Source organism: Thermobia domestica, chromosome 12, assembly GCF_964235325.1.
Source record: "Thermobia domestica chromosome 12, izTheDome1.hap1.1, whole genome shotgun sequence".
Taxonomy (NCBI): Eukaryota; Metazoa; Arthropoda; class Insecta; order Zygentoma; family Lepismatidae; genus Thermobia; species Thermobia domestica.
This window is the reverse complement of record NC_137465.1, coordinates 136805290-136822641: the sequence shown is the minus strand read 5'-3', so window position 1 is coordinate 136822641 and position 17352 is coordinate 136805290. Positions and strand designations below refer to the sequence as shown.

Below are 17352 nucleotides of genomic sequence, written 5' to 3'. Positions count from 1 at the left end.
ATGTTGGAAGCAACTTTATTTAACATTTCTATTGATTCAAATTTGTTGGAGCTTGAATCACATTCAACACTTTAATTTTTTAACCACTCTACAATGTCTTTTTTGGAACATGATTTCGTAGGGATTTTTTTCGTGTTTTATTGAGTGTCTGCGGTCATTACCTATAACAATCACGGAATTTGGTGCTACATTCGGAAGAAGTATTTCTTGGAAATGTTCATATTCTGCTGCTCAAATTCTCCGTGATAATCATCTGTTTTTGTACCGTGAAAAACGAGGTCAGTCCCAGGAATTTACCCCCTCTGTCATGGTATGAATCACACTATACTCCCCCCCCCTTTCCGGAGATGCCTTGTCGCCTAAGCACAAATCCTCTCTCCAGCTTCACTGTCTGTTTTCGAAAATATGAATAAATGTTTAATAACATGATTTTTTCACCAGTAGAAAGAGGTTTCTCTTCTTTCTTTGCTTCTTATAACAATGTGGGAATTTCCAGCGACTGTCTCCAAAAATACCACTACAGCAGTTAAACACAAAATTAACTACTAACAGCACTAATAATAACACAGATAACACACGGAATAACTATAACAAGAAAATAACAAAATAAAACAAAACAAGAAACGCGCACAACAAAATTCACTGAACTATCACAGAACACAATGAATAAAAACTGTCTTCCCGCTTTCGCCGACGTGGCAACAACTGAGCTCATGTTGCCAAATTTACCTTATCGTAAGAAGTTTAACTGATAAAGAATGAGTTTGCATACCTCTATTGTTATTCTAACTGTCTGTCTTACTTTCTTTGTGTATCTACTGCAAAAGTAGCTCCATTTTTAAAAGTTTTTCGATACACTAATATTTGAGTGAGAGTAAATCTGACAATCTTACTTGTGTCATGCTTCTGCTGTTGTTATCGGCTAAAGTTAGGGTTGCAAGCACTTATATTAATATACTAGATGAACTTACCAGCTATTCTGGACACACGAACCATTATAAACTGCCGCGCAAGTCAACTCTGAAGTTTAATTTGTGTTTACCACAATCTTCGAAAACATTTTAAATTCTGTCACTAACCGAATTCACCAAAACCGTTTCTGGTTTTAAACCGGCTCGTTTTTCTACTTAAAAAACGGTTCGGTTTTCTATTACAATCTGCTCCAGTCACAAACGCAACAGGTTTTAAATTCGAAACAATTTTCTCTGAAAATCGGAACTGTTTTATAATCTTCCCGGTTTTTGAAAAATCTCTGTCGGTTCTTTTAAAAACCGCAAAACCGTTATTTCTTTTCGCACCAGTAGTATGGAATACTACACAGGACAATGGGTGATCCGGAACCCTCCCCCGTAAAAGTTGTTTTAGGCTTCATTTTTTACAAATGTATATTTCCCCACCGCTTCAATGACTTGTTCAAGCAAATTTAGTTTTGCTTAAAAACTTTCAATAGAGAAAGGGCAAGCGCATTTAAAAGGTTTTACATCATAAATAACAATAAAATACATAAAAAATGCAATGTATTGAAAATAAGAATAGCATAGGCTAGGCATAGGCTAGCAGTTTTAAAATTGGCTACCTATAACTTTGACAAAAATAATAATGCAGGAATTAAAAAAAAAAAAAACTTTTAGGGGTGTATAGACCCGGATCCTCCCTGGCCACACTACTGCTACAAAAATTAACATAGTTTAATTTTTTGTTATGCTACACCTTTCGTAAACCTCTCGTGATGAGGAGGGAATCTCATAAATTATGGATGAAATTAAGAAATACCCGGGCATAAATAAATTTACAAAACAATCCGAATAAATTTTGAGATGAGACAAGAACTAATCCTTTGATAATTGAGACGAGAAGTAAGTCTTCCATAATCGAGACGAGGAGAGAAAACCTTATTTCTCGTCTCGTGAGTAACATTATTTGGACAGATTGGAGATTGTCACTATTCATCTAGCGACCCCAAGAAACTATGAATTCTACACTGATCTTAGTAAGTTTGGACATTTTAATTTTCATCCCCACCATGTAGATGGGGCTAAGTTTAGACTTGAACAGCTTCGGGAAAGTTACTATTCATCTCAATGACCCCTAAACTATGAATTCGACACTAATATCAATCGTTTCCGATTATTTTTACATATCAACCCACTACCAACTCGTAATGTACTAAAAGCGCGACCTCCCACTAGAAAGGGAATCAATATTTATACTTAGGGGGATGTTCAAAATAAAAGGGGGTATATTCACAAAGCAATATATTCTGTAACTCAACTATTAGTGATAACTGGTTTAATGGTCTTCTCTCTCTCAACCTTCATTTATACGTATCAATTTGCTTTAAAAAAAAATACACGCTTAATTATTTGTCGGAAGGAACTGCGGCGCCCAGAGGAGAAGGATTAAGCATGTCCATCTTGTTGATTGTCTTGATCCAAACTCCGAAACAATGAAATAATGTGCTTTACAAAACTAGACATGAGCATGTGTTTACTTCGTATTTTGAAGGGAAACAAATAAATCAGCAAAACCTTTTTTTTAAAAAAAATGGATGCAATAAATATATGATACTGAGCGATGGAATTGGATTTGAAGATAGAATTGGATTCCTTTTCTATCCAGGAATGTGTAAAAAATTGAATGTTAGAAGGGTCTAGATTCTGAAGGGAATTGTCAAAAATGCTAAAATTGCTAGACTGTCTGCTTATTGTTTAAAAATGCCAAATTTCAGCTTTCTAAGTTGAGAGGCTGATGAGACTCCCCCCCACTCTTCTTTGGTACATTATTATAATTAATGTGATATGATAACATCTCAATTGTTATTAAGGTCCAATATGAACCGAAATTTTTTTCATTCTGCTTTGTTGTTTGGCCATATATAAAATTGGATTACAAACACTATTAAGTTATTTAAGTAAAGATATTGTTATAAATAAGTACATAAAGTCACTTGTGTTATTCACTTCCCTCATATTCTGCGAATAGAGGCAACTGTAGGGTCTGTAACCTTGTTGTATGAGACTATATGCACATGTATAAAGGGACAATAGTCTTTCATCCTTTCTGACAGAAAAGTGCACTTTTTGCTACTGGCTACACTGGTTTGACGCGTTTGACGTACTTCCGTTTTATATTCTTCCTAGGGTGAAACAAAGAGTAGTTGACTAAGTAATAACGTCTTTTGACTCATTATTTGTCGGACTTTAGCAATAGTGGATGACGAAATCGGGCATTCCCTTTTTATACTACAAATATTATTTAACCTTATACAACGCTAAAGATAATTAATTAAAAATATATAGCCTATACGAATATGAAGTTAACAAATATCACTCTTAACTAGCAGGCTTAATATTAGATTAATCGAGATACTGGTCAAGTGCTATATATGGAGCAATGGACAGTATAGTTCAGTGACTTGGCCATTACGGAACTTAGAGAAAAAATATTTAGAGATTTAGAAATGGAGCAAGATAGAGTATTGGAGAAAAATAGAAAAGATAAAATTGACGGAGAGAATAACAAACGAAAATATTTTAAAGCTGGTAGAAGAAAAGAGGGCGCTTCTAGTCAGCATCCTTCGTAGGAAGTCCAATTGGATTGGACACATTTTGTGAAGAAGTTGTTTTCTTCATGCTGTTATAGATTGAAAGGTGGGAGAAATGGGAGAAATAGTAAAAAGAACAACACAACTGATCGATAATTCGAAACACAGAAAAAAATATTGGGAGCTAAAGAGGAAACAGAAGATCGAGAAACGTGGAAAAAACATTTCCAGGCCTGAACCAAAAAAAAAAAAAAAACTTTTAGTCCCTGGACCTGTCAACAAGCAGAATGCTTAACAATAATACGAATATAAACATAATTTATATTTAAAGTTAAATATCTGGATAGAATTGCAGTGCCTCGTCAACGTATATAGGTTATTACGTTGTTTTTTATTACTTAGTTACTTAACCTGTATTAAAAGTACGAAAGTACAAATATTTTATATCACTAATATTAGTGGTATTTTCTTCTTTTGAGCAGAAATAAGAGTCACATAAAAAAATGCAGATATTTTTTACGTGGGTGACATTGATGAAATCGAGTATGCGCAAGAGTATGCCCTAGTATTTTGTGCTTGCAAACGAGATAGAATCTTCCGAGTGGAGTTGCGTACATGCGAGCAGCAATAAGATAAAATGGCTACCGTAATGCAAAATCCCTCCAAATGTGAAATGAGATCTGTTGTACGATCTCTGAAAGCCCAAGGGCAGAATGCAGTAGTTGACATCTATCGGGAATTGTGTGTCATTTTTAGTAGGGATGGCCAGAACCTGTTCCTGGTGGAACCAGTTTTCGTCTCTGAACGGATCCGTTTCTAGAAGATTCGGTTCCGGCACCGGTTTTTCGGATCCAGGTCTGGAACCAGTTCCCAAGATCCGTTCCGGAACGGGGTTTTCGGATCCAAGTCTGGAAACGGTTCCGTAACCGGTTCTGAAAACCGGATCTCCAAGAGCCCGCCGGAACCGGAACTTTGTGGCCATCCCTAATTTTCAGAGCATTAGTAGTGAGTGAAGGGAAGGTCAGGCAACGGTGCAAGAGAGTTTCCGGTAGGGAGTTTAAATGTTCATAACGAAGAGCATAGAGGAAGACCTAGTGTACAAACTTACAATTTAGTGGAAAGTGTTCATGGGCATGTGCGATCCAATCGCCAGTTCACAATGACTGAACTCGCCAAAGAGTTTTAGAAGTGTCTGCGGAAACAATGCATCGAATTGTGACTGATAAGCTGTCTGTTGGAGAGTCCAAGTAGCGGTCAAAGCAATGGCGGCACTCTGGTTGTCTTGAAGCGAAGAAATTCAAACAAACACCATCAGTTTATAAAATCATGGGACTATGTTTTGAGGCCACAGGATGTGATTCTTCCGAAATTCTTGGAATCAGAACGAACAATTACAGCAGATATGACGCCGGAGAGGAATGCTACGCTCTGGAATTCTTCTGATCCATGACAACGCCCGCTCACACGCAGATGCTCGCGCTATTGAGACAATTCAAAGATTTTGAGGGAACGATTCAATCATTTTCCTTACAGCCCCAGCCTTCCCCCAGCGATTCCTTTCTTTTTCTTCACCTGAAAAAGGCTTGTATCGAAGAATTTCAACTTCAGTGAAGTGTTCAAACCATCAGTTCTGAACTAGCTGCACTCTTAGGTGGTAGATGTTCATACAAAGAGTATACGGAAGCTAGTGCTACGCTATCAAATGTCTAAAGGAGGTTCATGGTGACTTCATCGAAAAATTTCTTCTCTTATCATATATCGGAAGAGCAAGAATGTGGTAGACAGCGATCTCAGCCTTACAGAAGGTCCTATCGCGGTACTTCACTGGTAGAACTGAGGTTTGTAGTAATAAACATTGTCGCCCATGTAAATTGTTTTCGTTAGAAATTTGAAGAGCGAGGTACATTATTTTGTATTTCTTAAAAGGCTTCGATGGAATATGAAGTTGATTTTCTGGCCAAAGTTATCGTTTGATATGAGATACCTTTGGTACAAATTTTACAGCAATCCGTGTAAGGACACTTTTCACCGCCTTGTTCGGCTATACCCTTTATATCCCAACTTTGAGGTATTTTTTCTCAAATTCATATAGGGATATGTTTAACAAGAATTTCGTAGGTTTACGCGTCCTCAACTTAATGTAGAAAGCGTAATTATAAAAATATCCAAGTGTGGGCACTTTTACCGCTGATGTGAGTGTTAGTTCTTTATGTAGTACAAAAGTAAATATTTCATTAATTCTTCAATACACATTTTCGTTAGTACTCATTAATCCTTTGTTTTCATGATATTCTCAAGAATGAAAACGATTATTACTAAATAACAACCGGAAACTTCACTGCTAATAGCTGACTAAAACCAGTGTTGAAATATATTGCCGTACGCTAAATTTAGCAAGATTTTCTAAAGGAAACTTACAGAACTGCATGGCCTTAATACTTACATCGAGCCTATAATCTACATCTATCATTTTACAGTAATCGGTTAATTTGTAGTTTGCCGGAAGTGGTGGAAGAGGAATAGGTACACCGTCCCATTCATCCGAGTCGCCTGGACGAACCGCTCCTTGAGATGTTGCATAAAGTAATAGCTCATCCCTTTTGTGGCGGAATCCTTTGCTGGAAAAGTATGTGACAACCTGCAACGAAAGTAAATTGTATTTAAAGATTAATGGATTTTTACTAACTTTGTACTTTCGGTACAAAATTAGTTGTGTGTTATCTAAATGAAATGGTAAGAGTCAATTCAATTTATATTAATAATAACAAACATTCATAATAATAAGAGGGATAAGAAGAAGTTTTCTAAGTTCCAGTTTCTCCGAAAGTTTTCAATGTTAAAACAAGAAACTTATCGCGTCGCTGTAACTCGTTCACGCACTGCCTAAAGCAGCATCAGTTAGATGGATTCCGATGGACCGTAATCTGATGTGCGCAGCTATAAGTTACACAATTTTATTTCTTTACGTTGCAAAAATATTGATCCATGATTGTACAGTATCGAACTATCTGCTTTAGTGGGTAAATTCATAAGAACCATTGATCATTTATAAAGTAGTCTATATTTCAAATTTCGGGTTTCCCAAAGGAGGACAATATAAGTGTTTCCCAGAGGAAGCCTAAATTGTCACCATGTCCTACAACCTCTCCTAGTATTCAGTTATATGTTTCACTTCCACTCGTCGAACGTCGATTGATCTAAAGTATTTCCTCAATTTCTAACAACAAATATGTTGCTTTGTTTTTGTTGGTAGTTTTGAGGCCTTATTTGGTTCTTGTTATTTTGTAAGGGAATAATCAAAATAACCAATGATTATCAAGCTTCTTGATTTCAAATATGAATACCTAATTTTGCTTGCGAATAGCTTCTTTTCCTATTTTTAAATTTTCACAAAGAAAATCAGCTCATTGCTTATTAGGGTGTATCGAAAAAAAATTCGAAATGTTAAGGTGGGTAGTGCTGAGAAGTGGCCACTTGTGACCAAGAAGATGTCTGATTTTTTTTCTGATTTTTTGGATGTCGTTTAGGTGACACGCATCGACCTTGAAGTTTTTTTTTTTTTAATTTGAGTATGGAACATGCACAACAATTTCACAAAAATGACATTATTTGGCTATTTTATGTATTTTTCTGCCTTATAGTCGTTTATTGTCTTGTTTATGACAAATATGTTAAATTCGTGCCCCAGGGATGGTTTCCTATGCTATTTGCTTATGCTTTGGGTTAAAATGTTCTATTTTAGGCTAAAAATGCCTTTTTCTATTGGTGTTTTCCGATTGGTTTTGACTTTGAGCTTCATTATTAAATTTTCCGATATAAAATCCTAAATAAGAGGTATAGTTTTCTAATTATTTCCTTAATTACTGTCCAGTGCTTCACTTAATTTCATGCTTTGAAACTAACCCAGAGTTCACCACAAGGAGGTGGTTGTATTGCAACATTCACCCACCTAATATTATGTTGGGAAACATGGTTTTACTAAGGGGCAGGCCAAGAATTTCTTTTAGCTTTCTCCATAGACTTTAAAGTCACTTTTTGTTCGCAATGTCGGAATATGCCCTCTAGATTAAAATTTCGCTTTCATGTAGCTATCACGTGCACCGACGCCTAAAATGGAAGAAGTATCCCCTGTGATGATTTTGTAAGTCGTTTCACTTCTTGGGTATGGCAGAGAAAGTCTTGAATTTTTGCTATTTTTTTAAATAAAGTAATCTATTTCTTCATTTGTGATATTATTGGTCAACAGAGGTTCGTGAAAGGAGCATGAAGCCGAATTATTCATGTCATAGTATTGTTCTGCATTAAAATTAATAGTTGGTAAAATAAAAGTGTCTTTTTTTTTCAATCCTCTTGCTTTCTTAATTCCTCGCAAACTAAGATTTCTAATGCCTGAGTTTTGGTCGGTTATTAAAGACAGCAGAAGATTTTCAGGATAGGTGAGGACTCGTTTTGTTGAATGGCTCTATCAATCAGATCTCTCATGTTGTGTGGGAGAAATCGGGAAAAGTGGATCATATTTCAGAAATGTTGTGTTCCATCAGTTATCAATGGTTCCTTTTCGATCTCAAACGACACCGGTGCGTACATCTTCATTATGTACGTTGCAATTAGGTGCAGTTGCTCAGAGAGGTGGGACGTGCTTACATACAGCCGGAGCACTCGGCATGTCGTCGTTAACTACCGTGACTGGACAAGTGGTCCGCGCTTATTCTTCACTAGATTGTGCAGACAAACATCGCTTGAAACAGCTGAACAAATATCCAAAAGATATTGTTGGTCCGTGCTTAAATCTGTTATAAGAAATCCAGTCGCAGTGGTTAACAACGGCATGCCCAGTGTTTCAACTATATGTAAGCGCGTCCCACCCTTCTAAACAACTGTAGCTTATTACAACGTATATATTGAAGATATACGCACCAGAATGGTTTGTTATCAAGAAGGAACCATTGATAACAAATGAAGCATGACACTTCTGGAATATGATCCACTTGTCCCGATTTCTCCCACACCACTTGAGAGATCTGATTGATTGGGTCATTCAACAAAACGAGTTCCTCACCTAAAACGACTTATGAAAATCATGACAGGGGTTACTTCTTCCATTTTAGACGTGAGTGCAGTGATGGCTACATGAAAGCGAACTTGGAATCCAGAGGTTATATTCTGACATTGCGAACAAAAAGTGATTATAAAGTCTATGGAGAAAACTAGAAGAAAATCTTGGCCTGCCCCTTAGGAAAATCATATTTCGCAACATAATTTGGGGTGGATGGACTTCGCAGTCCAGCCACCTCCTCTGGTAAGCTCTGCGTTATTTTCAAAGTTCAAAAATAATGAAACTAAGAGAAGCACTGGACAGTAATTAAGGAACTCTTAGTAATAACATATTTTTATTTAGTCTTTTATATCGGAAAACTTTCGAATAAGCTCAAATTTAAAACCAATTTGAAAACATCAACAGAAAAAGGTATTTTTAGCCTAGAATTGACAATTTTTGACCAAAACCATAAGTAAACAACATAGGAATTCACCTCTGAGGCACGAATTTAACATATTTGTCATAAGCAAGACAATAAACGACCATAAGACAGAACAAATTCATAAAATAGCCAAATAATGACATTTTTGTGAAATTGTTGTGCGTATTGCATACCCAAATCACTATCAAACTTCAAAGTCGATGAACGCCACCTATACGACCTCCAAATTAAAAAAAAAAAAAAATCAGTTGTCTTCTTAGTCGCAAATGGTCACTTTCCGCACTAGCCATCTTAACATTTCGAAAAAGAAAGTTTCTTTTTTCGATTCATTCTATTGCTCATTATATCTTCAGATCTAATTTTACCACTGGTCTTACAGTTTGTGTTGGAAGGACTAGTACACAAAACATAACTCAGAGAGTTTTTACTGTTTTGTGAACCTACATTTTGTAAACCTACTAAGGATACTTGGGTTTGATTCCTAGCGGAAGCTTATGTGGTTCGGATCCGATATTAAGTTATAGGTGCACATTTCATAGATTGTTGGTGTTGAAAGGGACGCTAAACTCCAATATCAAACAAATCTACTTCATAACTACGTTCTGTCTAAGTTACTGACGAACTTCATAACAACTATTTAAAATTAAATCGATTCTAAGTGATTGAGTTCGCTCACTCTACAGAATGAAGTATCGTCCCATTGGAAGTGTATATTATAATTTGGTTTATTTAGAAATGAAATGAAGTCTTTCAGTTGAATGTCCCACGATAATGCCCGTTAGATTAAGAAAGACGTACGATTAAAAGAAGTGAATGACGATGGAAGAATTGATAGACTGAGAATGCGGGAGGAGTTCTTTCTAGAATGTCTGTTATTAGTTGTAGTAGTTGATTTGATTTTAGCGTCCCATTTAGCGGCAAGGCTTTATGAGACGAGACATGGACTTACAGCTTAACGTGGGATCCGAAATGCATGAGCTTCCGTCGAGAATCGAACTCCGATTTTAGAAAAACGTATCTGACCAAGTCAGTTATTACCCGTTGGGGTTAGAATAGACCCTATTATTATACTGGTATTGGGAAGCAGTGATGAAACTGGTCAAGAATTTTGTGACCTGGAAGCAGTCACATTCGTATCCTAGTATGACCGAAACAGACCTAGAGACAACGAAACGTCGTCATGCACACGGAGAATTAGACTGATACTGTTAGTAAAATGCTAGTCTAATGGCTAGCGCGTGCGTTTTTGGTTCTTGTAGTCTCGTGTTCGATTCCCGTTAAGGGTCAATTAAAATTTTAATTTAACTACAAGTTATTTTCATTATCCATCCGTCCATTAGCCTAAAGAACTTTAAGTATATTTGAAAAAATGTTAAAGACTATATACATGCAACAGTCAGGTGCCAGTGTTTTGTAATCTATTGACAAAATAATAGAAAGACAGGAAAGAAAATCTCTTGAAAACTGAAACTGAACAATGTGTTAGCATTCATGCCTGATTTGCTACTAGCGTGACACATTAAATTCAATGTAACATAAATATTACACACAAAATTCACTACTTGACTGATGGTAACATGGAAAATGCTAGGTATTGTTAAACATTGATCATAATACCTCATTTTATATCAATAAATAGTTTAAATAAATAACAAGACAGTAACAATACTATTAATCTGTATATCTGCATAGTATATAAATGAAAAATACGTTGTCTATTATAACGGAAATGTCTAAACCGTTTGAAATGAATTTTATTAACACAGTTAACACCTACATCGGACTGGGTTGTTGTCACGCCATTCTTATTAAATTGCGTATACTAACAGAGGAGAGGGGTTAAAAATGTACGCCAAAAATAGAATATCTAATGTTTGTGAGATGAAACTTGATATATATAAAAACCTTATTTTTAAAACGAGTGTGCACGTATCCGACCGTGTTTAGAAATTTCGGTGTTACCAGGAGAATATGTGCCATTTTTATTATTTTTGCTCAATATTTAAGAGCGATGACATCGAGGTTGTATCTTGTCATCACAGCAAAACGGATGAAGCACTTGAAATTATCTTTTTAATATAATGTATTTAGCATTTGGCCCAGTCGGGTTGCTATAATTCATTAACACATATATCAAAAGAGGAAGAGATGGATATAAACACCTTATTTTTAAACAAGTGAGCCCATCTTTCCTTGTGCTTAAAAATCCGCTTTTAAGGAGAAAAGGGGAAAAGTTCTAACTATGCGGTCAATGTGAAGAGTGATATCGTGATTGTCTGTCCAATTATTACGGGAAATCGAATGAACCGTTTGAAATGAATATTTGAATACATTTAGTACTTGGAAGAAAATGGTTAGGTGGCGTCCACTGGAACTTGACAAAATTTCGATACAATTTAGAGGATGATCAATTATGCCGAAATATAACATTTCATGTGGAAATGAACACGAGAAAAGAAGTAATAGCGGATTTAAGTTTAGCATCGGAAGTCACTGAAAACCAGAATGTGATGCGCGCAAACGAAAAATCGTAACTTTTTATAAGGCTTAATGACATGATTAACAGATTATTTGTCCCAACGGATCGACTATTTCTTACGCGTGTCTGAAGTGTTTAGTTGCGCTCTCAATTGGTGCTGACTGATTGCGACTAAATTGAAATTTGTTCCTTATAGAGTTTCATTACTAAACTTCACTTCAATCCCCACAACTTCTTCTCGTGTTAATTTCCACCTGATTTTTGTCATTCAGACATAGTTGATCATTTTCTAAATAGTGACCAAGTTCATCAGAGGCCCTAGGTGACCATTTCTTACAAGTGGAAAGCAGACTTTATTAAATTAACTTCGGGACCTCCTTCGCGAGGTAGTAGCGCACATTCAAGGTGTTAATATTGCAAACTGAGAGAGCACAATAGCCAGCCAGAAATAGTGGAGAAAAAGCGTCTTAATGATTCCAACTCGCGCATATATGATACGACGCGTAAAGTTATCAAGTGACGGCGTAGCACAATTAGGACCATCTACTACCCCTGTGCAAAGGGTCTCGGATTGGATTTCTGTTCGAGTCAACTTTCTTGTTTTTTGCTTCAACCAATAAAGTAACCATAACATAATAATTCACCATACGCTTATAATGCATAAAACAATAGAAATGTTCAAATCATTCCATGTTCCATGTTAACTAGCAATAAAATGTAACCTATTCCACGTTGTATATTGATTGAGTTATATTATGATTCGCACAGCCGTTGTGTAAAAAAATTCTTGACTCTTCTTGTCTATATTTGTGGATAGTTTATGAATTACAAGAGGATGAGGGAGAAATTCCTTTTGGTAATATTGGATGTATGATATAACCAGCGGCGTCATTTTAGACTTTGCTTGAGGGGGCAAGAGGACCGCCGACATAAGACTTTCACATTTTGTATTAGACAATCGATTAAAATATATTTATTCCTCAAACTCTTGAGGGGCAATTGCCCTCTTGCTCTCCCTAAATGACGCCCTACGCTACAACTGTTATAGTTTGCCATGCTATAGTCGTCTGAATCCGTCCTCCCTTGCAAAAGTCCGATCAATTCGCGCACTGTTCACAGAAATAGACACGAAGCTTCAAGAACATCTTTTACACAACGACTGTGCTAACCATAATATAACCGGTGGCATCAATATACAACGCGGAATAGGTTACATTTTATTGCTAGTTAACATGTAATATTCAAATTTTTACAACTGGTTTGAACATTTCTATTGTTTTATGTATACAAACATATGATGAATTAATATTTTACTTGTAGTTACAAATGGTTAAGGCAAAAAAATTGTCTCGAGGAGAAATCGAACCCAGGACCCTTTATACGGGAGTCGTGGATAATCCTAACTCTGCCACGCCGTCACTTGATAACTTGACAGGTCGTGTCATGCACCCGGTACTAACCCGATGTATTCGTGGTTAGTATCAACAAAAATATATAGCGTTTTGTCTTCATAATTTGTTTGTTAGGGTCTCGCTAGTGAACTGTATAAAATTGTAATGTTAGTACTCTGCCGGTATTCCACACGAAAATTTAAACGAATTTTTTTTACAATTCTTTCCTTTGCTTTTTTTTTTTTTTTTGTGTGTGTGTGTGTGTAATGGACAGCTTGAACAATTATCTCGGCTGAGTTCGTAATGAAGCCGATCCGTTAACATTTTCACGGAAACTGTGACTTTAACTGTGGTTACACAGTTTTCATAGATGGATATATACTTAAGTATGTGCCGTGAGATAAGTTCCGAAAGTAGGTAAGTTTTACATGACATCTTTGTTGTCTTCAGCAGAGTTTATTTTCTGGTGTTTTTATTTGTGTTTCAATTACAGTGAGAACCTCAATAATTCGAAGCTGAAGGGAATAGACAAAAATTAGAGTTATCGACTTTTTCGAATAAGTAAGGTTCGAATTATCGAAGTTCCGCGTTCCTCATTAAAAGTGACTATATACAGTGTTTCGGAACAACACCGACGACGTTTGGGAGGTGATTCCTGATACCAAGAAAAGACAAAAAGTATAGACCAACCTGGGTGCAGAAATGCTTCCTTTTGGCTACCGAAAATATGAAAAAATGAACTTTAAAAGTCCATAGCTCCAATACTATGGGACCTACCGAAGTCGGGTCAAGCCTTCACTTACGAATTGATATGTGCGCTATCCAAATATATATGTTTCATAATACTAAGGTACTCACGCAACAATATTTAGAAAAGGCAGTTTGGCTATGAGCATATAATTTGAAGTACTCACCACCTACCTCTACAAAAATTGTTGCGGAAGTACCACAAGATTCTGAAACATGGATATTTGGATAGGACATACTAGTTCCTAAATGAAGTCTTGACCCGACTATGGTAGGTCATATAGTATTGGAGCTATAGATCTTAAAAAGTTAATTTTTCATATTTTCGGCAGCCTATAACTCAGGAAGTAAGCATTTGTGCACCCAGATTGGTCTATACTTTTCGTCTCATCTTGTTATCAGAAATCACCTCACAAATGTTGTCGGTGTTGTCTCGAAACACCCTGTATAACCTCTATAACTCGAAGTTTTATTCTTTCAATCTCTAGAACTCAAAGTTGTGAAAGCTCCTTAAATTAAATAAGATGAATAATAAAAAGAAAATCCTGTGCGTTTATTGTTTCGGAGGGAGGAGGGGGCTTTCATGTCTAGACATTAGTAAAACAAAATTACAGTACACATTAGCAACAATGACAGGAGTAGCAACAATCGCAATAACGTAAAAGCATAGGGCTATAGGTTCGAATTATCAAGGTCACATAAAAAGGAATTCGACTTATAAACTTCGATTTGTAGAGGTTCGCAAATACGAAAGTTCCAGTTATTGGGATTTTTAAATATGATTATTTAACTCTTAAAATTCGACTTATCGAGGTTTCAATTTTTAAGCATACTACTTATAGAGGTTTTTCTAATTGAGTGTTATGAAGAGTTTGAAGGGAATATGAAAAAATCGAATTATCACGGAATTCGAGTTATCGTGGTCCAATTATATTTCTTTGCTTCTCAATGATTTATTCTTTGTTCCTATGCAGGCCCGAAACCAGCCACAGAGATTTGGGGGGACATGAGTAAGTTAGGGGGTCAAGTCATTAAAAATTCTCTTACAAATATCTAAATTGTGTTTTCTTGTATTGATGATAGCATTTTGTATTCAGGTCTGGAGGGGCCACGAAAGGTTTATGGGGGTCAGACCCCTTGTCCCCCTCTAGTTGCTGGTATGTTCCTATGTTATTTCTTCTTTGACCTTTCGCGTATTGTTTTGGTTTCTCTCATTTATTCTTTCTTTCTCTAACACTTCCGCTGCTATAGTGGCTAGCTGTGTCTCTTTGGTCACGTAGCCCGGGTTCAATTCCCAGTGGTAGATGATTAAAAATTTGAAAGTATTATGGTGGTATGGTCCACGTTCTACATAACCTCAGTGCTGAAAAGAGACGTTGGAAATAGACAGACAGATATATTTGTTTCTATTTACTTACATTTTGTTTTTCTGTTGTTTATTCACTGTTACATATCCTTCTGTTTGTTCCCTCTGGTTCTGTTAATTACTCATTAGTTTATTAATAAATGTTTTATATCTTTTTCTTTCTGTGATCCTTTATTTGTATTTTATTTACTTATTTATTTATTATTTTGTTTTGTGCAGTTTATCCTTTAATTTCTCTATTATTAATTAAAAACAATATAAACATAATGTAACATCCCAATTTTTGACTAAAAAGAAAAACATAATATGAAGCTAATATTTCAAACACTCTTCCTTAATCCTCAAAAGAAAAATAAAGAAATAAAAACGAAAATGGAAAAATCTAAAAATATTCTGGCAGACGGCCAGAAGAACTACAAATTGTATGTTGGCATCACTGTATGTAACAATAATAATAAGAAAAGAGCGGAAAAAAGAAATCAATGTACAATCATGACGTCACGGACGGAACATACGTCAGGTAAACCGGAAATGCCCAACCTACAACTGATTTTTAATGTGCCCTTCATTTGACTTGGTTCTAATAAGTCTCTTTTTTTCCCTCTCCTTTAAAACCACAAACTCAAGGCTGCAGTAGTTGCCTTTTAACCGAGATACGAGCGACCTTTGCAATTCACTCATGAAAAGATTTCACAGATAGTTTCTCTTTTTCGTGTGGCTTCATTACTCACAGGCCTTCTACTCTAAGGCTATTTCCTATCCTTTTATGCTATCTTAAATGTCTCCAATCACACAACTAATAATTCTTTTTAAACGCAACCAAGACAAAAGAAATGAAGGATTTCGTTTAAGCGAAATAATGTTAAGAGGTAGTAGTGTCAGTACTTATTTTCTCACATGCCACTAGTTCCCGATTACTTCAGAGTTGCGAACCCCTTTTTTTCTTTAAGGTAAAATACAGAAATACATCTCTTGTATCTGTGTAATAGTAGCAGTAAAAGAAATAGGTAGCAATACTGGCAACAATTATGATACAAATCGTGTCCGTCGGTTTTTTCGGAGTACTCACATTTCCTCCTACACTCTGATTCCACCAAATCTTCCATTCTCGTTAGTTTGCCTTTATTATCGTATCCCTTAATCTAATGGATGTAATCGTGGAACGTTAAACTGAAAGATGTTTTTATTTGTTATAAGCATACAATATATACATAAGACTATATACAGAGGATAATTGTATTATCTTTTTATAAATTATGAGTAGATAATGTCACGCAGGTGCACATCCACTGGAAGTTCACTGGGCCGGACCTCGCCTCCAAAAACTTCCTAACTCAACATGCATTCATACACTTTCTTGATAAAACTAGGGCCTATAACCCATCAGGAAGTCGCGGTCGGAAAGAGGGATTGCCGCCGTCGACGGTGGCGGGCCGCCGGAGGTAGTCGGCTCCCGTCCGCGGTGGCACGACGATCTACTTGTTCAAAGTTGCCGACCTTTTGCCGAGGCGGCAAGCGGTCGAAAATCTAAAATAAAATGCCCTTTGCTGACTCTTTGCCGACTGTTGCCGACCGCCAGAGTCGGCAAAACAGTCGTAAAGGCCTCTTTCTGACCCTCTGCCGATTCCTTATACCGGCCTCTTTTCGACGGCAGAGCCGGCGCATTTAGTGCACCTTTACGGCTGTTTGCCGACTGCTCGCCAAGACAACTTTCCGACGGCGGCGCAGGCACATTTAATGCTCGTTTCTGGCTGTTCGCCGACTGCTCGGCAAGGCAACTATTCGTCGCGGTCGAAAATCGAGCGGAAAGACGCCAGCGTCCGGCGCCGGCAATCCGACCGCGGCATCTGGTCGGCATGGACATATTGTCCGACTGTAGGCGGAAGAATCCTAATGAGGTACTTGTTATCAGAACAATCTTTTTTTTCTGAAAATATCGATTGAAGTATTTTACAATTAGCTACTTATCGTCTTCTCGGGTGCAGAATGTTACCCATTGACTACCACCTAGAAGTAGTGGATTGTAGTAATGGACCCCCCCCCTAAAGCTTATACCTCTCCCAACAAAAATTTGAGTGCACGCCTGATGTCATGAATCCCCTAGATTTGTTTCAGAGAGCCAGTGACGACGCCAGCTTTAAGTTCTTAGGGGGGCAATGGAGGGGCAGATACATTTTCGGGGGGGCTATTTGCCATATTAAAAATGTCATATTTATTACGTTTGATTTATTTTACATTACATTGTGTATTTCGTTGCTGTTTTTATATTAGACCTATATGATTATAAATTAAACTTATTTCAAGTAAAATTTGTAACTAACAAATAAGTAACGTCTGCATATGAA

At 36.6% G+C, this 17352-nt stretch overlaps 1 protein-coding gene across 1 annotated transcript in view; it reads right to left on the bottom strand.

Annotated features, from left to right (window-relative positions):
* LOC145666674 (uncharacterized) overlaps positions 1-17352 on the bottom strand; it is a 282579-nt gene that overhangs the window by 59558 nt on the left and 205669 nt on the right. The window contains exon 7 of the mRNA XM_081734149.1: positions 5988-6182. Within this exon, the coding sequence (XP_081590275.1) occupies positions 5988-6182 (195 nt within the window). The remainder of the gene's footprint in view (positions 1-5987; positions 6183-17352) is intronic.